At 41.8% G+C, this 22545-nt stretch overlaps 1 protein-coding gene across 46 annotated transcripts in view; it reads left to right on the top strand.

Annotated features, from left to right (window-relative positions):
* Window positions 1-21563, top strand: part of CTNND1 (catenin delta 1) — a 58738-nt gene extending 37175 nt beyond the window's left edge. For 9 of the 46 annotated variants that reach the window (XM_065528173.1, XM_074013575.1, XM_074013581.1 and 6 more), the window contains 13 exons: window positions 3862-4325; window positions 5458-5641; window positions 6487-6604; window positions 7706-7859; window positions 8713-8781; window positions 10232-10359; window positions 10462-10612; window positions 11350-11542; window positions 12481-12595; window positions 13782-13869; window positions 16674-16736; window positions 17784-17890; window positions 18688-21563. In XM_065528173.1, the coding sequence (XP_065384245.1) occupies window positions 3862-4325; window positions 5458-5641; window positions 6487-6604; window positions 7706-7859; window positions 8713-8781; window positions 10232-10359; window positions 10462-10612; window positions 11350-11542; window positions 12481-12595; window positions 13782-13869; window positions 16674-16736; window positions 17784-17890; window positions 18688-18699 (1846 nt within the window). In that variant the 3' untranslated portion in view covers window positions 18700-21563. Of the gene's footprint in view, window positions 1-3861; window positions 4326-5457; window positions 5642-6486; window positions 6605-7705; window positions 7860-8259; window positions 8278-8712; window positions 8782-10231; window positions 10360-10461; window positions 10613-11349; window positions 11543-12480; window positions 12596-13781; window positions 13870-16673; window positions 16737-17783; window positions 17891-18302; window positions 18390-18687 lie in introns of all 46 variants that reach the window. The other 37 variants (XM_005577828.4, XM_015434697.3, XM_005577813.4 and 34 more) reach the window with 13 other exon arrangements.
* The last annotated feature ends 982 nt before the right edge of the window (window positions 21564-22545 follow it).

The following is a 22545-nucleotide window of genomic DNA, read 5'->3' as shown; positions in this document are numbered from 1 at the left end:
TTGAATATATGGGCCAGGCACAGTGGCTCATGCCTGTAATCCCAGCGCTTTTGGAGACCTAGGTAGGTGGCTCACCTGAGGTCTGGAGTTCGAGACCAGCCTGACCAACATGGAGAAATCCCGTCTTTACTAAAAATACAAAATTAGCTGAGCATGGTGACACATGCCTGCAATCCCAGCTACTCAGGAGGCTGAGGCAGGAGAATCATGTAAACCCGGGAGGTGGAGGTTGTGGTGAGCCAAGATCGTGCCATTGCACTCCGGCCTGGGCAACAAGAGCGAAACTCCATCTCAAAAAAAAAAGAAAACAACTTGTGATTGTTATTAGTCTGTGTCCTGAAGACTGAATTTTGCTTCTGCTTCTATGCTCAAGTTTTTGCTGTTTCTGGCTAAGATGTGACCCCTTTTTGGTGTTAGGCAGAGGATTCTGATGTCTGGGGCCATGGAATTCTTGCTCACTTCTTCTTGGGAATTTCTTTAGCTTCTGGTTTGGTATTAAGAACAGAGTCAGTCGGGCATGGTGGTTCACACCTGTAATCCCAGCACTTTTGGAGGCTGAGGCGGGCAGATCACGAGGTCAGGAGATCAAGATCATCCTGGCTAACATAGTGAAACCCTGTCTCTACTAAAAATACAAAAATTAGCCGGGTGTGGTGGCTCGTGCCTGCAGTCCCAGCTACTCAGGAGGCTGAGGCAGGAGAATCACTTGAACCCGGGAGGCAGAGGCTGCAGTGAGCCAAGATGCCGCCACTGCACTCCAGCCTGGGCAACAGAGTGAGACTGTCTCAAAACAAAACAAAACAGAGTTGAAGGTTTTAGGAATACAGGACCAAAAGAGACAGTTAAGGATATATATAAGAACTTTCTTGTGGTGTTTTTAATCCCAAAGTTAAAAACAAACTTTGACCTCACAAGGGCCTTGACATTCTGTGCTTAGGGTCTTATTATTTGATTGTAAAGTGAAATTGTGGTGGCATCCTTGAGTGGGGGTTGGGGGGTACATTAGCAACACTCTGAAAGGTCACTAAGCAGCTGCCTACTCTGACTTTACTACTTGTCCCTGGAGATTTCTTTGGTGATGTGAAAAAAGGGAGTGATTGATGTTTGGACTGGTATATGGTTTGCCTTGTTGCCTTGAGAGAATGCTTTAAGGGGAAAGGACCATGTAGAACTATTTTAGGCTTTGCAGGCCATGTATCATCTTTGTCATATGTTGTTGTTCTTTTTTTCAAACAATCTTTTAAAAATATAAAAAGCATTCTGGGGGTGTACAAAAACAGGTTTGGCCCATGGGCTGCCAATGCTGCTTCAGAATAAATTAGAAACAGTGTTTTCCACACAAAGAGAAATGATAAGAAACAAGGGATGATTTATGGTTGTCTTGATGGTAAGGATATCCTAGCAGCTGTTGCTGAATTTCTCTATATGGGGTCATGACCTTTTAAAGCAAATGCCTTGGTGCTAATTTTCTTCATATATTAGGTAGCTTTGGTTAAGAGTGAACAGGGCTGGGCCCAGGGGTAGAGGCCCCATTATCTAAGACTGAGTCACTCACCTTTCAGGTGTCTTGGATAGCTAATCCAACTCCCATGTGAGTCATTTTTATTCCTCCAGGAGCACCAGACCTCGGCTGGTGCAACCTAGAACAGTGGTAGATAACAGCCATCATTGAAGCAGTCTGTCCAGGGTGTTGGCTCTACTGCAAGTCTGCTTTTTCTGACTTCCTCATTAGTAAAGAGTGATTGGACCCAGATGGGTGTGGGTGGCCAGGTCATTCTCTGCCGTCCCTAGTTGTGCTAGTTCACATAGAGTTTTGGGCCGTTCTTGGGTTTGTTCCAGGGTAGCAATGGACTTGGAAACCTGCTTGACTAGCAAGAATATTTGCTGCTTCCTGTTCCAGGCTAGAAGAGTAATACGAGGTCAAACTTAAACAGTGAGGCAGTGATTAGTGGAAAAAGCACTGAACCCTGAGACCTTGGTTCTAGTTGTGCCTTTGCCACTAGCTAAGTAGCCTCAAGCAAGTCATTTGGTCTTCCTGGGCACAGCTTTGTTACTTGTAAAACAGAGGAAAGAATGCCCAATCCACTGCCTCTATATAGAAAAAGATATAAGATAGAGTTATTTGGAAATTTTGGTTATGGTAATTGTTCTTATAATTTTGTATATTAATAATAGAGGTTAAGCATGTTCAATACGGAGCCTGAAAAACCCAGAAAAGCATACCATCTATTAATAAAGAACCACTGTTAACATTTTGGTGCATATCCTTTGAGGTTTTTTTATTGTACATGTAACTGTATCCTATTTTCCCTCTACAAAAAGGAAATCTTAACATACTGCTCAATAGCCTACTTTTAAAACTTAGCTATCTAAGCTATTCATTTTGTTTCTGTGTTTGTTTGTTTGTTTGTTTTTTGAGATGGAGTCTTGCTCTGTTGCCCAGGCTGGAGTGCAGTGGTGCGATCTCAGCTCACTGCAACCTCCACCTCCTGGGTTCAAGTGATTCTCCTGCCTCAGCCTCCCAAGTAGCTGGGATTACAGGTGCCCACCACCACGCCCAGCTAATTTTTATATTTTTAGTAGAGATACGGTTTTGCCATGTTGGCTATGCTGGTCTTGAACTTCTGACCTCAGGTAATCCGCCCACCTCAGCCTCCCAAAGTGCTGGGATTACAGATGTGAGCCACCACGCCTGGTCCTGTTTCCGTGTTATTTTAAGACCATCTTGGTCATGTTTTACTAAATACTTTGTCCATCTGAATCACTGTTGCATAGTTGATGTTGATACCTGTGAGGCAGCCCTTCTGCTCAGGGCAACTTTGAGTATTTGGTGACAGTGGGAGTGGTTTTGTAGAACAAACAACGGCTTATTTGGAGAGCTCCACACAATAGATTCTCCTCTCCTGTGGGAGCCAGAAGAGATGAGCTCACAGATAATGGGTTTCTTTCTTCCTGGTAGTTATGAATAAATAATAGTGTGACAGACTCACCCTCTAGTGGTTGTTGGTAGTACTGAAACAGGAAGAATTGTCTCCTGGTTTGATTTTTCTTACTTTCAATTGCTTTCTCTGTTCCTAGTGGCTGGGCTTCCCAAATGTGATGTTGGTGAATAGGCTCAATTTTGAAAGAACTGGAGGTACTGTCTTTAGAAATTGGAGGATGGAATCTTACCGCTAACACATTTGTTGAGTAGCAGACATGACCTTGGGATGACTGTGAAAATTACTTTTCAAGTTTATACCTCATCAGTACCAAACCCAGATCCTCCTATAATGTAGCAGGAAGCCCTTTATTAGTTTTTCTCTATCAATCCATCTTTTATAATTTCCAAAATAGGATAAGGAGAAGCTTAAATATGAAATGCATTTAAAGGTCTTAACCCGCCAGTTGTTTCCTGTGTGTAAATGCCTAATTTCCTGTTTGGTTAAGGAACTGTTCTCAGACTTCTGTGGCATTGAGTCAGTTGCTTTGGTTAATTCTGCTTTTTGAGAGTTTATCCTGATCTCTACCTAGAAAAGTTAATAGCTGTCAGGTATCATTCAAGTAAATGATAAATAATAAGGATTTGGTTCTTTCTTTTTGATTAGCCTCTCCTGAATGCTTGTTACTTTCTAACCCTGCAGACTTCAAAGAAAAAAGTGTAGTTTTAATTAAATTGTAGGTGCCTTTAAGATTATTACCTTTTATTTTTCCTAACCCATTGAGGAAAATTGATCAGTATATTATTCATGCAAAGGAGAGAGAAGATGAGCACACTGAAACTCCAGTTAATCCTGCTTTGCAGATGAGGGTAATGGGAATGTCCAGGAAGCTAGCCATAATGACTTGATGTATTCTCTTGGTTATTCCAAAACTTCTCAGGAGCTACGAAGACATGATTGGTGAGGAGGTGCCATCGGATCAATACTATTGGGCTCCTTTGGCCCAGCATGAGCGAGGAAGTTTAGCAAGCTTGGATAGCCTGCGCAAAGGAGGGCCCCCACCTCCTAATTGGAGACAGCCAGAGCTGCCAGAGGTGATCGCCATGCTTGGATTCCGCTTGGATGCTGTCAAGTCCAATGCAGCTGCATACCTGCAACACTTATGCTACCGCAATGACAAGGTGAAGACTGACGTGCGGAAGCTCAAGGGCATCCCAGTACTGGTGGGATTGTTAGACCATCCCAAAAAGGAAGTGCACCTTGGAGCCTGTGGAGCTCTCAAGAATATCTCTTTTGGACGTGACCAGGATAACAAGATTGCCATAAAAAACTGTGATGGTGTGCCTGCCCTTGTGCGATTGCTCCGAAAGGCTCGTGATATGGACCTTACTGAAGTCATTACCGGTGAGTTCTAGGCCTAAGGAAAATTGCTAAGTCACTGTTACTCTCTAGTGATGTTAAGAACTAGAGGGATTTCCAGACCTTTTACTTTTGATGAAAGGTTGTGAACTGGTGGCCTTGGGTCAAATCCATCTCACAGATTTGTTTGGATCACACAGCATTTTTGAAATTTTAAAGAACTGGTTGCTGATGTTTAAAATTCAGAAGATTTCACTTAAAATTCCAGATTCTTGGCTTCTATTAAAAATGTGGAAAAGTTGTTAACAATGGATCTCTTTTCTTTTCTAGCAGTATTTGGTCTGAACTGATTGGAGCATGTGTTCTCTAATTTACACTAATCTCCAACACATTCTATTATCTGACCAACTACAGCCGTTTAGGATGTTGTTTCCCAAACATGGAGCTGTCAACTGCTATTTTTTCACATGCTTGTAATTTCTTTTAAATATCTTCCTCTCTTGACTCACCTGCTTGGCCCATATAGACATTTAAGCTTGTGGTCCTTGCTTTATTTAGAGCAGTAGTTTTTCAGATTGTGGGTTGTGATCTATTTGTGTGATCCATTAGTGAATAAAACACAATTTTGTGGAGCATAATCAGCATTCCAAGGGAAAGGAATAAAGAAAAAGTAATATAGACCATTGCTTCTCAGTTGTGGGCCATTTTGCCTGTCCTGCCCTGAGGACATTTGGACATTTGTAGTGTTGGAGATGTTTTTGGTTGTTATAACTTAGAACAGGGGAGAGGGAGTGCTACTGGCATCTAGTGAGTAAAGGCTAGGTATACTGCTAAACATCCAGCAATAGACAAGACAGCTCCTCATAGCAAAGAATTATCTGGCTCAAAATGTCAGTAGTGCTGAGGTTGAAAAACTCTGGTATAGATAGATCGGAGAGCATTGCTTATCGTTAAATATTGCTTTACAAAACCTTATTTCATGATCTGTATGTTTATTTTGAGCTGTAATATAGAACATGTTTCTTGCTGAGGTTCACAAACAAAACTTGAATATTACTACAAGGTATTTGGTCACTGGGGAAGACTGAGAAATGATATAATAGGGGATTCTCTTTGATGTTCTTCAGACATGTTGTCTTGAATGCTCAAGAGCCATCTGATGAGTTGTCTCTTCCAGGAACCCTGTGGAATCTTTCATCCCATGACTCAATCAAAATGGAGATTGTGGACCATGCACTGCATGCCTTGACAGATGAAGTGATCATTCCTCATTCTGGTTGGGAGCGGGAACCTAATGAAGACTGTAAGCCACGCCATATTGAGTGGGAATCGGTGCTCACCAACACAGCTGGCTGCCTTAGGTAACAATAGGGGCTTTGAGAATATGAAGGTGAATTTTTGAGGACTGACTTAAATTTCCTTAAAAAACAATTAAAATTCTTTAGCCTATTCTTTAGCCTCCATTCCTATCTGTATTGCATACTGTAACTCCAACCTGTCTTTCTACCTTTGTTGCTATTCTCTTATGCGTACCACATGTACCTATGTCAGTTTTCTTGCTGTTCCCCACACATCCTCTTCACTTTTATGCCTCTTTGACTTTGTTCATCTACTTTGGTAAGCTTTTGTTCAGCATCTACCACATGTAAGGTGGTCTAGTCCTGGACTTGTCTGTGTCCTTGCCCTAGTTATCTGTATTTCAAGTCAGGCTGTGATAAATGCAGCAAAAGAGGTACAGAGCACTAGGAGGTTAGGGCATGGGTGAGGAAGGTCTGTTCTTTCCGTGAATGCCTTTCTCTTCTTATTTATCTTTTTGTAGTTAAACTCAAGTGCCTTTATTTTATTAAAATTTTCCTGACTTATTTTTATATGCTATACATGCTGCTATATAATCTGTCTCTCTTTGGAATACACCTCTGTGTGCTCTGTTCTACATATGTATTATACTTCCATACAAGAAGTGTATATTCCATCTTGAATTACTGCATCTGGTATATATCATTAACCCCTACCCCACAGTGATACAGACATTCAGAAGGTGGGGACTGTTAATCAACTTTCTCTGAACTGCAGTACCTTGCTTATGATAAGTATTCGCTATTATAGTGAGTAGAAAAAAATATTCAGGAATCTTGTAGGTGTTGAGGGATATTTAAGGGAGGATTTCTGGATTTGAGTCATCTTGAAGCTTCTGGTTTCCCCTCAGGAATGTAAGCTCAGAGAGGAGTGAAGCTCGCCGGAAACTTCGGGAATGTGATGGTTTAGTTGATGCCCTCATTTTCATTGTTCAGGCTGAGATTGGGCAGAAGGATTCAGACAGCAAGGTAAGTGCTTGTCTTACCTTTAATGACTGAGTGAATTCCATTCACCAGAACTATGAAGTATCTGTAGCTCAGAGACCTATCATCTCAGGCTTTCAAGTAATGTTAACTATTTTTACTGGCCCCTACCCCTTATTTTTGAGACAGAGTCTTACTCTGTTGTCCAGGCTGGGGTACAGTGATGTGATCTCAGCTCACTGCAACCTCCGCTTCCTGGGTTCAAGTGATTCTCGTGCCTCAGCCTCCCAAGTAGATGGGACTATAGGCGTGCACCACCACGCCCAGCTAATTTTTGTATTTTTAGTACATTTCACCATGTTGGCCAGGCTGGTCTCAAACTCTTGACCTCACGTGATCCATCCACTTCAGCCTCCCAAAGTGTTGGGATTACAGGCGTTAGCCACTGTGCCCAGCCAAGCCCCTACTCCTTAAAGTGGGCATTCAACTTAAAAGAAAACATGTGTTTTGTTCATTTGTTTGTTTTTAGAGATGGAGTCTGGCTCTGTCGCACAGGCTGGAGTACATTGGCATGATCTCGGCTCACTGCAACCTCTCCCTCCTGGGTTCAAGCGATTCTCCTGCTTCAGCCCCTGAGTAGCTGGGATTATAGGCACCTGCCACCATGCCCAGCTAGTTTTTGTATTTTAGTAGAGACAGGGTTTCACCATGTTGGCCAGGCTGGTTTTGAACTCCCGACCTCAGGTGATCCACCTGCTTCAGCCTCCTAAAGTGCTGGGATTACAGGTGTGAGTCACTGTGCCCAGCTTTTTTTTCTTTTTTTAAAAATCTGTCACCTATATATTTTAAAGCTGCTTAGCTGTCTTCCAAAATTGTACATTGTCTAAGTAGTAAGAATGATGATCCAAGTTTCAGTCACACACCAAATAGTGGCAGAAGCCAATAAGTCCATAGTTGGGCCTTCCATTAGCCTGAGGCTACAGGGATTTCAAGAAGCCTGGAGCGCTTAAGAGGCATCCTGAGAAGTTATGGATTGGGTTATGCATTTGAATATCAACATTTTAATACCTGAGTCATGGAAACCTGTGGAGAAATCACAACAGACATTCTTTTTTCTCATTGGCCCTTTTATCTTGTGTACCTAAGCTTGTAGAAAACTGTGTTTGCCTCCTTCGGAACTTATCATATCAAGTTCACCGGGAGATCCCACAGGCAGAGCGTTACCAAGAGGCAGCTCCCAATGTTGCCAACAATACTGGGCCACATGCTGCCAGTTGCTTTGGGGCCAAGAAGGGCAAAGGTGAGTCTTGGTTCCTGTTTCTTACTCTTTAATGTGGGACAGGGAAAGGAAGGAACACTTTAGCTTAAGATACAAAATACTTGGCAAGCAATATGGGAGTCTGCCTGGTTACAGATGTCTTTTTGCTTTGCTGCTTCTCCTGTGTTGTGTGCTTCATTCAAGGTTTGGTGGTGGGGTGATGGTGGTGGTGGTGGTGGTATCAATGAGTGGGGCAGTGGAAAATGAGAACTCAACTAATCTGGGACCTTCTTCCCCATACGTCCTTTGCATTTTCTGTGTTTTTCTTTTCTTCTCTGTGCTTCCCTGCTTATTTGCCCATGATTCTGCTGACATCTTTCTCCTGCATTTTTCTTATTTCTTTTCTCTTCTCTGCTTTCTGCCTTGGGTGATGCACTGGAAGATGAGTGGTTCTCCAGAGGTGAGTGGAGTCTTTTAAGGTGCTTATCTACTTCTAATTTGCATGTTTTGGTTTTAGCTTCCCTAGTATGTCCTTGCCTAACCTTTCCCTGTCTATGCATGTAGGAAAGTTCAGTTGAGGAAGACACTGAAACAGGTTTAGCTCTTTGGAGCTAATAGCTCATGGCATGCTGTTTCTGGGCAGCAGTCCCCATTATCAGAGCTCAGGACAATAGCATCAACAATGGTCATCCTCATCTTACCTATCTGCTGCCTGTTTTCTATCCTTGTTTCTGAATAGTCCCCTGCTGGAACAAGTTGCCCCCACCTGCCCTTTGTCCCTCGTGGTGCATCTGTGATCAAAAGGTTCTGACCGAAGAATGAAAAATGTGCCAGGTGGAATCTTTTCTATTTTAAACTGACTTACCCCTTTTCCTGCCCTTTTTCGTTTTTATAGGGAAAAAACCCATAGAGGATCCAGCAAATGACACAGTGGATTTCCCTAAAAGAACGAGTCCAGCTCGGGGTAAGTTATCTTCTCAGTCTCCAAAGGTCTCATAAACATAGTACAAAGATAAGATATTTGGTAACTTAACAGCAGACTTTATGTAATATGTTTATTGTCCTCTCTTTTCCAACTTACAGACTGAAATGATTGTGAAAGTATTGGGAAGCTGTATAGTATTACAGCAGTAACTTACAAAGGACTACTTGTTAAGGCAGTTATTCAGGTTACTTGAGGATAGAATAAGGTCCTGATGGTAGTCTAGAGCAGAAATTTGGGAACCATAAATGACCACTACAGTGCCTGAGACTTAAACCTCACTTTTAAAAGAAGCTCCTTTACTAAGAAAGATACTTTTTAGGCTGGGGGCGGCGGCTCATGACTGTAATCCCAGCACTTTGTGAGGCTGAGGCGGGCAGGTCACCTGAGGTCAGGCGTTTGAGACCAGCCTGGCCAACATGGTGAAACCCTGTCCCTACTAAAAATGCAAAAATTAGCTGGGCATGGTGGCGGGTGCCTGTAATCCCAGATACTCTGGAGGCTGAGGCAGGAGAATCGCTTGAACCCGGGAGGCGGAGGTTGCAGTGAGTTGAGATCGCGCCACTGCACTCCAGCGTGGGTGACAGAGACTCGTCTCCAAAAGAAAAGAAAAGATAATTTTTACACTTTACTATAAGAAATTTGGATCTTTATATTCATCAATACAGTGAGTCCAAAGTTCACAGCTCTCCATGGATATAAAAATTATAAACGTTTAATCTGTAATGGACCGTCGTAGTAATTGCAAAGATGGGAAGAATGACTGGGTTAAGTTAGAAATAATTGATTTGAGATGAGGAATTTTTAACCTTGAGTGCTGTCAATGAGCTAAATGGAGCCCCTGAGCGCTCATGGTAGAACCAAAGGCAAAGCTATGGGAGAGGAGGCAAGAAGGAAGGAAAGAGAGGAGTTGAGTATAATGAGTTGATATTTGTTCCAATCTTACCATGGATTCATTAGTCTTTTTTTTTTTTTTTTGAGACGGAGTCTCACTCTGGCTGGAGTGCAGTGGCGTGAACTCGGCTCACTGCAAGCTCCGCCTCCCAGGTTCACGCCATTCTCCTGCTCTTAGCCTCCCGAGTAGCTGGGACTATAGGCGCCCGCCATCACGCCCAGCTAATTTTTTGTATTTTTAGTAGAGACGGGGTTTCACCGTGTTAGCTAGGATGGTCTCAATCTCCTGACCTCGTGATCTGCCCGCCTTGGCCTCCTAAGTGCTGGGATTACAGGTGTTGAGCCACTGCGCCTGGCCTCATTATTCTTAAGACATGGAATTTGGCCTCTAAATTTGCTGTAGAGAGTGTGAGAGAGTTTAGGGAACCTGATGGTATAGAACATCAATCGGGAGTATTAAGGCTGAACTCCAGCCAGCTAGAGCCTGGTTTATTGGTACTGATTAGCACCTTCTGCCTTCTTTTTCTCTTTTGTGCAGGCTATGAGCTCTTATTTCAGCCAGAGGTGGTTCGGATATACATCTCACTTCTTAAGGAGAGCAAGACTCCTGCCATCTTAGAAGCCTCAGCTGGAGCTATCCAGAATTTGTGTGCTGGGCGCTGGACGGTAAAGTACCTTTTAGAAAATGGATTTGGAGATGGGAAAACTTAGATAACTAGTTTGCTGCCATTTGTAATTTGTTCTACCCCTTTCTATGTGCTATTCTAGTATGGTCGATACATTCGCTCTGCTCTGCGTCAAGAGAAGGCTCTTTCTGCCATAGCTGACCTCCTGACTAATGAACATGAACGGGTGGTGAAAGCTGCGTCTGGAGCACTGAGAAACCTGGCTGTGGATGCTCGCAACAAAGAATTAATTGGTGAGGAGTTGAATGCTCACTATTACCTCAAAATTTAGTACAGTGTTTGTAGTCCAGCAGATGCCTATAATTTATTGAATTTATTGAAATGACTGAAGGGAAGGACCCTCCCCCGCTTCATAGTTCATGAATGCGAGAGTTGGTAATGGTTTTAATTTAATGGTTCTTGGAAAGCAAACAAATGACAACTCTTCAAAAATAGAATAATAATTGCTATTATTTATTGAGCACTTACTTTGTTACTAGGCATTGTTAAATGCTTCTGTGTTTTCATTTAATCCTCACCACTTTACAAAGGTCCATTTTTTTTTATAGGATAAGGAAATTACTTAACTCATGGAAGTTAAGTAAATTGCCCAGAGTTAATGTAGCTAGTTAGTAGCGGAGCCCAGTTGTTTATTTATATTTTAAATTCATAATAACTCTTCTATCAAATTATTATAATATTCAAGATATTTTCATTAGAGTATCTGAAAGGACTGTGTAGCTTATCTAATATACAGTATTTATACTTTCAATGTGGTTGAAGTAGAAAAGAAATAAAGGAATAGGTAGGACAGTAAATCCATGGCTATTTCAGGTCCTTAGCCCTTTTGAGATGATAATCCTATAGGATAATGAAGTTGATTCTTATGGACAGCACCTACACTTGATATGATTAATGCAATTAAGTATAATGTAAGGCTCTTCATGACCTGACTTGATCTTTTCTCCCTGTATACATTCTTTCTGACTAGGTAAACATGCTGTTCCTAACTTGGTAAAGAATCTGCCAGGAGGACAGCAGAATTCCTCTTGGAATTTCTCTGAGGACACTGTAGTCTCTATTTTGAACACTATCAATGAGGTTATCGCCGAGAACTTGGAGGCTGCCAAAAAGCTTCGAGAGACACAGGGTATTGAGAAGCTGGTGTTGATCAACAAATCAGGGTGAGCTTACCACCTAAAATTACAATCAGAAGAATTTGAGTGAGTGGGGAGTTGTTTCCTTCTTTTGGTTACTAAGAAAAAGGAAGCTGGGCGCGGTGGCTCACGCCTGTAATCCCAGCACTTTGGGAGGCCAAGGTGGGCAGATCACGAGGTCAGGAGATCGGGACCATCCTGGCTAACATGATGAAACCCTGTCTCTACTAAAAATAGAAAAAATTAGCCAGGTGTGGTGGCAGGCGCTTGTAGTCCCAGCTACTCGGGAGGCTGAGGCAGGAGAATGGTGTGAACCTGGGAGGCGGAGCTTGCAGTGAGCCAAGACCGCGCCACTGCACTCCAGCCTGGGCGACAAAGCGACACTTCATCTCAAAAAAAAAAAAAGGAAATTTCCCCTTATTTACATGTAAAGTGTGAAGAGCTATTGCTCTATTACCTGTCTTGATGTTGATCCATAAATTAATAGGCTCTTATGTCAGACTTTTTTTGTGTCACTATTTGGGGTAGAATACAGGATTTGGTAAAAATTTGATTTAACCCATTTTGGCATTTATATTCTTGTTTGAGACAGAGTCTCGCTCTGTCACCCAGGCTGGAGTGCAGTGGTGCAATCTCAGCTCACTGCAACCTCCACCTCCCGGGTTCAAGCGATTCTCCTGGCTCAGCCTCCTGAGTAGCTGGGACTACAGGTGTGTGCCACCATGCCCAGCTACTTTTTTATATTTTTGTGGAGATGGGGTTTCACCATGTTATCCAGGATGGTCTCCATCTCCTGACCTCAGGTGATCCACCTGCCTTGGCCTCCCAAAGTGCTGGGATTACAGGCATAAGCCACCATGCCCTGCCCCTGGCATTTATATTCTTATGTTATTAGACGATATAGGGTCTAAGCTTTTTTCCTGGTCTTATATCCAAATTCCATATGGTGTTACTTTCCTCCAAAGGAACCGCTCAGAAAAAGAAGTTCGAGCAGCAGCACTTGTATTACAAACAATCTGGGGATATAAGGAACTGCGGAAGCCACTGGAGAAAGAAGGATGGAAGAAATCAGACTTTCAGGTATAGTAACTTTTGAGACCAAGACTTTTACTTTTTTTTTTTTTTTCTTGGTCCCAGGATAATGCTTCTGTTGTCTTTGGTTTCTGCTGTTTCACCATCATGTTAAATCTATTTTTTTTTTTCTTTTTGGAGACAGAGTCTTACTCAGTCGCCCAGGCTGGAGTGAAGTGGTGCAGTCTTGGCTCACTGCAACCTCCACCTCCCGGGTTCAAGTGATTCTTGTGCATCAGCCTCCCCAGTAGCTGGGACTACAGGCGCACACCACCATACCCAGATGATTTTTTGTATTTTTAGTAGAGATGAGGTTTCAGCATGTTGGCCAGGCTAATCTTGAACTCTGAGCTTAGGCAATCCGCCTGCCTCGGCCTCCCGAAGTGCTAGGATTACAGGCGTGAGCCATTGCACCTGGCCTCATGTTGAATCTATTTTTGACCCATATTTCTTCATTAGGAATTATCTGGCCAGGCGTGTTGGCTCAAACCTGTAATTTGAACACTTTGGGAGGCTGAGGCAGGTGGATTGCTTGAGCCTAGGAGTGTGAGACCAGGCTGGGCAACATGGTGAAACCCATCTCTACCAAAAATAGAAATAAAATAAGTAGCCAGTTGTGTCATTTGCCAGTAGTCCCAGCAACTCAGGAGGCTGAGGTGAGAGGATCGCTTGAGCCCAGGAGGTGGAGGTTGCAGTGAGCTGAAATCACACTGCTGCACTCCAGCCTGGGCAGCATAGCTAAACCCTGTCTCAAAAAAAAAAAAAAAAAAAAAAGAAAAAACATTTGGTTTACTCCTCAAAAGGATGATGTGTCTACAATTCATTTGTTGCTGACACAGCTCAGGCATCCCTCTACGTCATAACATACTTTAGGTGCAGGTGATAATGAAGGATGATGGCCTTTTTGCCCAAATCTACCATCGCCCTTTGAGAGAATTTTTACTATTCTCTGAAACTGTATTTTCTTCTGATAGTATCAACATTTGGATCCTTTGTAATCTCCTGTTCTGGAACACAAATAGAAGCCATAATATCCTAGTTTGTTTCACTATCTAGGTTATTTATTCAACTCTTATGAGTTGCTTTTTTGTAATTCTATTTGGGAATAGGAACCTAGAGGTTTATGCCCATTAGAGCATAAGATATGGGTGAATTCAGTATTCTGTGATATTATTGCGTTTGTGTTTGCCTCTAGGTGAATCTAAACAATGCTTCCCGAAGCCAGAGCAGTCATTCATACGATGATAGTACTCTCCCTCTCATTGACCGGAACCAAAAATCAGGTGCAGTATCCAGAAGGCACACCCTCTCCTTTTAGCCACTCTTGCTGTTCTAGGTGGCTTACTAACAAATAGGATATATATTATTTCTGAATTGGGTAGTCTTTTGGGGGAGGGGAATAATTCTCCACTCCAGGATCCTAATGCAGAAATGGGTAGGTCTAAGCATTAGAAATTAAAACAAAACAGGTAATTAGCCTGAGTGTGATTCCCTTATCATTGCTTGTGAACTTAAAACACTGGAAAGTGAACTCTAGTCTGTTTTCTCTATTTTTTCTCCTTTTAAATTTCCATTTAATACCGAATATTATAATAGATAATTACTATTTTAAAATTACAAAATATAAACAATCAGAAAAATAACAAAAAATCACTTGTTTCTATTATCCAGAGAAAACCACTTGTATCTTTTTAAACATTTTTACCATGTGAGCAAACACATTTTTCCTCTGAGATGAATTATATATTTTGTTTTGTAATTTTTTTCTTTTTCACATGAAGTGTATATTGTGACCATTATTATCTTAATCACACTTGCTTTTTTCCTTGATTATTGGTTCTTAAAGTGTGGTCTGAGAGTCCCAAGACTGTTACCATTTGTACTTATGGCACAGAAAGCAGTGATGCTTCCGGTGACTTAGCAGTGACATAAAGCTGAATGAGTCATTGTAGTCTTCATTGCCACTCACATAGGTAAAAGCAGAGAGCCATTTTCACTTAATTGGAGAAGAAAAAAAATCAGGCCAGGTGTGGTAGCTCATGCCTGTAATCCTAGCACTTTGGGAGGCTGAGGAGGACGGATCACCTGAGGTCATGAGTTTACGATCAGCCTGGCCAACATGGTGAAACCCCATCTCTACTAAAAATACAAAAATTAGCTGGGTGTGGTGGCAGACCCCTGTAATCCCAGCTACTCAGGAGGCTGAGGCAGGAGAACCACTTGAACCCAGGAGGCGGAGGTTGCAGTGAGCTGAGATCGCACCATTGCACTCCAGCCAGGGCAACAGAGTAGAGACTCCATCTCATAAGAAAATAAAAATCACTTTTATTATTTTTCTACCCTTGAGTATACATCTTTTTAATATTCTGTACTGATGAAATAGCATATTAAAGCATGATGGTTGTCTTAAGGAAATGTACTTATGTTATTGTTTCAGTTACTAGTTAGACTAGCCACTTTTTAATTGCTTATTTATTTATTTTGAGATGGGGTCTCCCTATGTTATCCAGGCTGGTCTTGAACTCCTGGTGTCAAGTGATCCTCCTGCCTTGGCCAAGTGTTGGGATTACATCCTGCACCCAGTCACACTAGCTACTTTGTTTAATGGAACACCATTTTTACTTGGAAAAAAACATCTGGTAGACAAAGGGATTATTCAGATGTGCGCATTTGGCAGACATTTCCTCAAAAAATGAATGCGATAAGCTTGTTGCTTTGAGGAAAAGAACACAGTGTTTGCTGCCTGAGCTTTCAAGTGGAAATTGTAGTTTTGAAAAACTTTTATTTGCTACTGTGAGCCTGGTAACTTCCCAATACTGAAAAGACTTTTCTAGGCTGAGTGCAGTGTATCATGCTTATAATTTAAGTACTTTGGGAGACTGAGGCAGGAGGATCATTTGAGCCCAGGAGTTTGAGACTAGCCTGAGCAACGTAATGAGACCATGTCTGTACAAAAAAATTAGCCAGGCATGGTGGCACATTCCTGTAGTCCCAGTTACTTGGGAGGCTGAGGCAGGGGGATCACTTGAGCCCAGGTGGTCAAGGCTGCAGTGAGCCATGATTGTGCCACTGCATTCCAGCCTGGGCAACAGAGCAAGACCCTGTCTCAAAAAATACATGAATAAAATTAAAAAAGACTTTTCTATGAAATGAACAGTGATATTAACAAATGTGATTTCAAAATATTGTATAATGCTATGTGTTAGCATTTTGAACATCTGGATAACTTGAAGCAGTATTTTGCAAGTGACAAATGCATATGTCAAAATCGCACATAGGTAATTGATCCATTAAAAGTGCAAGAAGGACCGATGGATTTTAATTAAACAGTATGAAGAGATTGTTAGTTATAGATTCCACATTACTATCAACCGTTAAGAAAATACTATTAATTAATATACTATTAAAGAATAATAACCACAATTATCTGAAAAGACTTAAAATCATCCTCTCTTTTCCAACTTTTTATCTGTGTGAGGCTGGATTTTCTTGATATACATTAACTATAATAACATCACAACAGATTGAATGCAGAAGCAGATATGAGAATCTAAGCTAAACTTCAAAGAGATGTGCAAAAATGTAAAGGATTTTATTAAAGATTGTTTATGGTAACATGTAATAAGTTTACTTAAGTGAAATAGATACTTTAAACTTCTCAGTATGGTAACAGTTAATACATATAACTCACACCAATGAAGGTTCTTTAGATCCTCATAATTCTTAATACTGTAAAAGGACCTTGAGACCAAATAATTTGAAAACTGCTGGTTTAGATGGAATTGTTTTTTGATTTAAGAGTCTCTAGGGGCCAGGTGTGATGGCTCACACCTGTAATCCCAGTACTTTGGGAGACTGAGGTGGAAGGATCGCTTGAGCCCAGGAGTTTGAGACCAGTCTGAGCAATGCAGTGAGACCTCATCTCTACAAAAAACTTAAAAATTATCCAGGCATTGTGGTGCACATAGTTGGTGCTAAGTAGAAGTGTGAATGAAGGGAAGAAAGGAGGACCAGAGAGCAATTTTCATGATGTGGACAGATTTTGAAGAATTGTTTTTGACATGGATAACTTTCTGACTTCATACAGATAAGAAACCTGATCGGGAAGAAATTCAGATGAGCAATATGGGATCAAACACAAAATCGCTAGGTATGTGATTAATTCCTGCCTAAGGATGTGGAGTAATATTTCACTGGGCTAAGGAGAGCTGTCTAGCTCTACAGTTTTTTTTCTAACACCCTTAACCATTTACCATCCTGGGAGAGCATTGGCTGATCATTTCCATTTTGAAGTATGTAAGGAAATTTAATAAAATCTGATCTGTCTACTTTTTTCACATTCCTACATGCTCAAACGTTTTCAGAAATCTTTCTATGCCTCTCCCGTTACTACACATTCAAGTTTGTGTCCCTAAACTTATAGCCCATTATATTCCTACCCCAGTCTCCTTCTCCGGAGTGAATGGATACATTCTGTTTCTGCCTAACTATTCTGCTTGCTATTCTGTCTTTTCACTCTGTAGTTTGATTCTGCTCATGTAGTACCTCTTACTGGTATGTCCTTCCCTTTTGCTTTTCCAAATTCTTTTTGTCTCCAAAGGTTTAACTCAAGTCCTGTTCTCCCTTGTCAGGTCCTTTCTAACGATTGCAGCATATTTCACTTGCTCTTCTTTTAATTCCAATACCATTTTCAGACAGACCTCTTGTTTAGCTTTATTATGCCATATTCTGGGTATTTTATACATATTGCCTTCCATCTTAGATTCAAGATTCAAGTTCTGTTTTTGAGACAGAGTCTCACTCTTTCACTCCCGGCTGGAGTGCAGTGGCGTGATTCTCATACCTCAGCCTCCTGAGTAGCTGGGACTACAGGTGTACACCATCACACCTGGCTAATTTTTATATTTTTAGTAGAGATGGGGTTTCGCCATTTGGCCAGGCTGATCTTGAACTTCTGGCCTTAAGTGATCTGCCCGTCTCAGCCTCCCAAAGTGCTAGGATTACAGGCATGAGCCACCGCGGTCAGCCAGATTCAAGTTCTTTAAGTTGGGACTATCAGACTTCAGTGCCTTTCTGGAGCATTTGGCAAGCTCAGTTCCCAACAGTGGTGCCTAATTACACCCATCTGCTTGATATATATTGTACAGTAGAGGGGAATGTCATATTTCTGCGTACAATTTTTTTTTTTTTTAACCAGATAACAACTATTCCACACCAAATGAGAGAGGAGACCACAATAGAACACTGGATCGATCGGGGGATCTAGGCGACATGGAGCCATTGAAGGGAACAACACCCTTGATGGTAAATTCTTTTTATATACTGCTATCTGTCTAAGGCTAGTTCTATTTTGAATCCTATGTGTTTTGTGAAATACAAAAAAAAATACAGAGAAAGATCGCATCCTTTTCTGGTAGGGGTTTTTAGGAAAAAGTAAGGGTTTTGACTCATGTTGGGATTTCATGGGCCGTTATTCTGCAGTGGTCAAAATGGGGGAAGCATGTCTGTAAAAGTGTTACTGATATGACTAACACTAACTGATCTATTTTCAAACATTACCTTTTTCCTCTTCCTCCCTGTTTATGAATGTTTTGCCCTTCTCTTACTATTATATCTTGTTTTGTTTGAGTTTACAAATTTTCAGAGTTTCCCCAGGTCTGGCACACACATGAGGTTCCTGTCTCTACTCATACTAACAAATTGCATGTGTTCACAGCAGGACGAGGGGCAGGAATCTCTGGAGGAAGAGTTGGATGTGTTGGTTTTGGATGATGAGGGGGGCCAAGTGTCTTACCCCTCCATGGTATGTCCTTCAGTCACCCCCAAGATTGTCCTTGAGGAAGGAGGCTCCTGTGTGCCAGCAATTTGTCAATCACGCTGATCTGATCAGGCCAGAGGCTAACTAGTCTCAGCCACATGGGGCTCGAGGGGTTCTGCTTTTGTGATTATTACCTCTTAAGAGTCTGGGACATGCAGCTGGTAATCTGATTCTCCATTATGTGCTGCTTTCCTGTTTCCAGATTTGCTCAGCTTTTTTTGAGGGGGGGGTCTCCTTAATCCCAACCCCGCTAACATCCTCTCTTTCTCTTTTTTCTCCACAGCAGAAGATTTAGCACCACTGTCTCCATTCCATCTGGGCTTATATGTACTTTTATTTTTTGGTGGTGAAATTGACTGATGATTTTCCTTTTTCTTCGCTGGACTATTGTGCCAACTGCCAGGCTGCCTCCTGCCCTTACAGCCCTACGTGGCTGCCTTCTTTCCATCAATTCCCAACTTCTTCCGGTGAAGTTTAATTGTCTCAACGCTTCCCCCTCCCCCATTCTCTCCATTTTCTCCCAAGAAGCCTGACTCAGTTATTTGCATATTTTGAGAAACTGCTGCAGATTAGTTCTTTTTGCCAGTTCTCCCTGGAACTCTTGGCCTTTTGTGGAGGGAGGGATGGAGAGAATAGCAATCTTCACTGGAAGCTGTGGGAAGAATTGGAAGTTACATGCTGTATATGCAATGTCCAGCAGTCTGATAAACTGATGATTCTTAATCAAGATTTTTTTCCTGGTGGGGAAGGGACTTTTATTTTCTTTTAGAGGGGGGAAAGTGTGAACTCTTCCCTTATTCCTAATGGCTATTTTGAAGCAAAGAAGGCTGGCAACATTGGCACATGCCACCTGGCAAAGGACCCTTGAGTAAGTGAAGGTCTCCTAGAACTGGGATTAAGAAACCTTGCTCTCCTCATCTCCAAGGCAGGGACCATCAAGAACCTACAGACTCCATCTCTTCTGCAAGCCTCATGCCAACCCTGGGCTATTGCTGCTGCCCCTTAAACAGAGGCTGTCCTTAACCCACTTCTCCCGCCCTGTGATATGTCTGCTGAGTTGGCCTGGCCATTTCCAAGAGGCTATAGAAAGGGGAGAATGTCAAGGAAGACTTTTGGTTGAGAAGGAGCAGAAAGATGTGTTTTTGGGAAGAAGAAGACCTCTAGGAGGAGCTAGTAGGAATGTACATGAAACGATTAGTCTGAAACTGGCTTCCCCACTCCCCTGTTTCTCCTTTTCCTATCCTTATAGGCCTGTCCCTTGCCTCTGCCCTGGATTGGTTGGCAAACTAAAGGACTTGATGTACATAACTCCTGTCCCTTTTACCCTTACAAGGTGGGGATTGCCCCTGGCTTTGCCTCTTCTTTGTGCCTTTGGCCTGGGGTGCATCTCCTCCCGCCCTTCCATGTGCCTTTCTTTGCCTCTGCAGTCTCATTTCTCATAATTTTGCAAATTATATTTTGTTGCTTTCTTACCTACTATTGGCCCTAAATAGCAGAAAGAAGAGAAGTGACCTAGAGAACCTCAGATTCTTCACTGAGGATTGGTATAGCCATGATTTCAGTCATAGCAAGCTTTTGCTCAACAGCATGTGGGTGGGATTTTGCCAAAATTCTATTCTGATGAATCTCAAAGTAAGGTTGGTAAGGGAGGTGAGTGGTGTGACTCTTACTCCTTAGGTGCCCAGAATTTACCATCATCTCTGAAGGAGTTACAGGGAAGTGGTCTCCCCAATTGTCCCCTCCCTCCAGTATTGCCTCCTCTCACTTTAGCATATATTAATTAGCAGGTTGGGCTAGAGAAATCAGCTGCTATGCGGGTTGATTATTATTATTATTTTTAATCCTTTTCCTTATTTGCCTTCTACTCCCCTTAATCTAATCTAAAAGCTCTGTTCCATGCAACTTTATCCCTCTCTTCCCCTTCCCTTATATATTGAGGCTATGGGGTAGGAGAAAAGTGCACAACCCACCACCCCCTTTACTCGTGCATTAAAATTTCTCATTTACCCTTTCCCCGCTTTCCATTTCTTCCCACTTTCATCTACCTTTTCTGGCAAAAAGGAGCCTTTTGCTCTCTGTGACCCCTAAGAGCATACTGCACAGGGGAAATTGCCCCATCCAGACCTGGCTCCACTCTTGATTTCTTTTGTCCTCTTCTGCTCTTTTCCTGGTGCTCTTTTTTCTCGGTGGGGTGTGGGTAATAGAACAGCCATGGGCTTTTGGGGACCTTTAACTTTTTTTTTCCTCTTTTGTTTATAAAAACACTAAACATTCAATTCCAGAGAACCAAAAATCCCACCTTCCCACCGAACACTACTAAGGGGCCTGTGTTCTGCTCCATACCTTTTCTCTTTTCTTTCTGTCTTGTTAATGCTTTTAAAAACAAATGAGTTTTTTATATAAATAAAGTTTTTAAAGTGTGTATGTGGGGGGTCTGTGTCATTTCTTCACTTCAAGCTGTTATTTCTTCCCTGCTTTTCATCTTTGTTACTTCCTTATGTATCAGTGTCCTTTCCAGAGCAACCAGAAGGAGGTTATACCAGGATTTATTTTGAGCTCAGCCCCAAGTCTTATTAAGCAACATTCTTGTTAACTATATGTGAAACATTTTTTTCTTCTGAAGATTCTTAAAAATTGAATGTGGCTGACGTTGAACATGGGAGCTTATTGCTAACTTAAGAGATAGGAAACTGAAGCATAAAGAATTAATGACTTTAATTACTGGGATTCTTTTGCAACATTTGACAAAACTAACATTGAATAAGGTCCACTGTAATATGTAGCCCTCTTTAAATATAACACTTAGGACTAGAAGATTAGAAACTACCAATCCCAACTACCTAATAGGAAAATGTAGGATCAAAAGGCCCATGTATATAAGTACTGACCACTGGGCCATAATGTTGCTTCTCAGGCTATATGCAGTCCTTTAGTCAGAAGTCAGTAGACAGGCTTATTTATTAATATTTTACAGACCGTATTACCTGGATTACCAGGAACTGTCTTTGCTGCAGAGACCAAGGGTTAAGATCTATGGGAAGAGACTTATTTTTCTGAGGTTGTTATGTCCTGTCATATAATTAAAGACTAAAGAGAATTTATGTGAAATGCTTTCTGTATGCCCAAATCTTTAGATTAAAATTATATAGCTGCTTCTGATGATGGTCCTGTCTTGTTTTATTGAACTAGGACTTGGGTATGAAAACTTTCATGGGCTAGTGAGACCAGGAAATCTACCTTTTAAAGCTTGATTTGTGTCTAACAATTGTAGTGTTAGACTAGAGGATGGAAGTACAAAGCCAAAAAGCTGTTTAGAGTTTACTTTCCAAAGAGTTTTGATAGCCCTGCTTGAGGTGATTTTTATCTATGTAGAAAAACCTGGCTACTTGGTCAGCAACACTTTATTTCCCTGTTCTTATTCACTGCATTGAGCTAGATACACAAACCCTACTCTTCTCTCTTCCTCCTGGATTGGTCCATTTGTTTTATTTCATTCAATAAATATTTGCCAAGCATCTCCTATATGCTAAGCGTTGTGTCAAGGTTAGGTTTAGAGAGTGAAACAGATGGATCTTTTCTCATAGATTGCAATCCATGAGAATCATGTATAGCTAAGATCTATGATCAGATGAGATTGTGTGCGTTCAGGGTGGTATGGCCGTAGACAAGATCTATGATCTTAAAAACACTTCTCTCTGTGCCGTATCTAAATACAGTGAAATGTTACACAGAATGTTGTGTAAAGGCCCTATCTCACAAGTTTCTTGATACTGATGTACTTTGTGACAGAGGTCAAAGCTGGGACTTCACTTGGCCACTTTTTTTTTTTTTTTTTAAAGACAGAGTCTTGCTCTGTCACCCAGGCTGGAGTGCAGTGGTGCAATCTCGGTTCACTGCAACCTCTGCCTCCTGGGTTCAAGCGATTCTCCTGCCTCAGCCTCCCGAGTAGCTAGGATTACAGGTGCGTACCACCACACCTGGCTAATTTTGTATTTTTAGTAGAGACGGGATTTCACCATGTTGGCCAGGCTGGTCTCAAACTCCTGACCTCAAGTGATCCACCCATCTTGGCCTCCCAAAGTGCTGGCATTACAGGCGTGAGCCACTGCGCATGGCCGGCCACTTGTTTTTCTTGCTGAAC

Source organism: Macaca fascicularis, chromosome 14 (genome assembly GCF_037993035.2).
Source record: "Macaca fascicularis isolate 582-1 chromosome 14, T2T-MFA8v1.1".
NCBI lineage: Eukaryota > Metazoa > Chordata > Mammalia > Primates > Cercopithecidae > Macaca > Macaca fascicularis.
The sequence above is the reverse complement of the archived record's forward strand: the minus strand, read 5'-3'. Positions and strand labels throughout refer to the sequence as shown.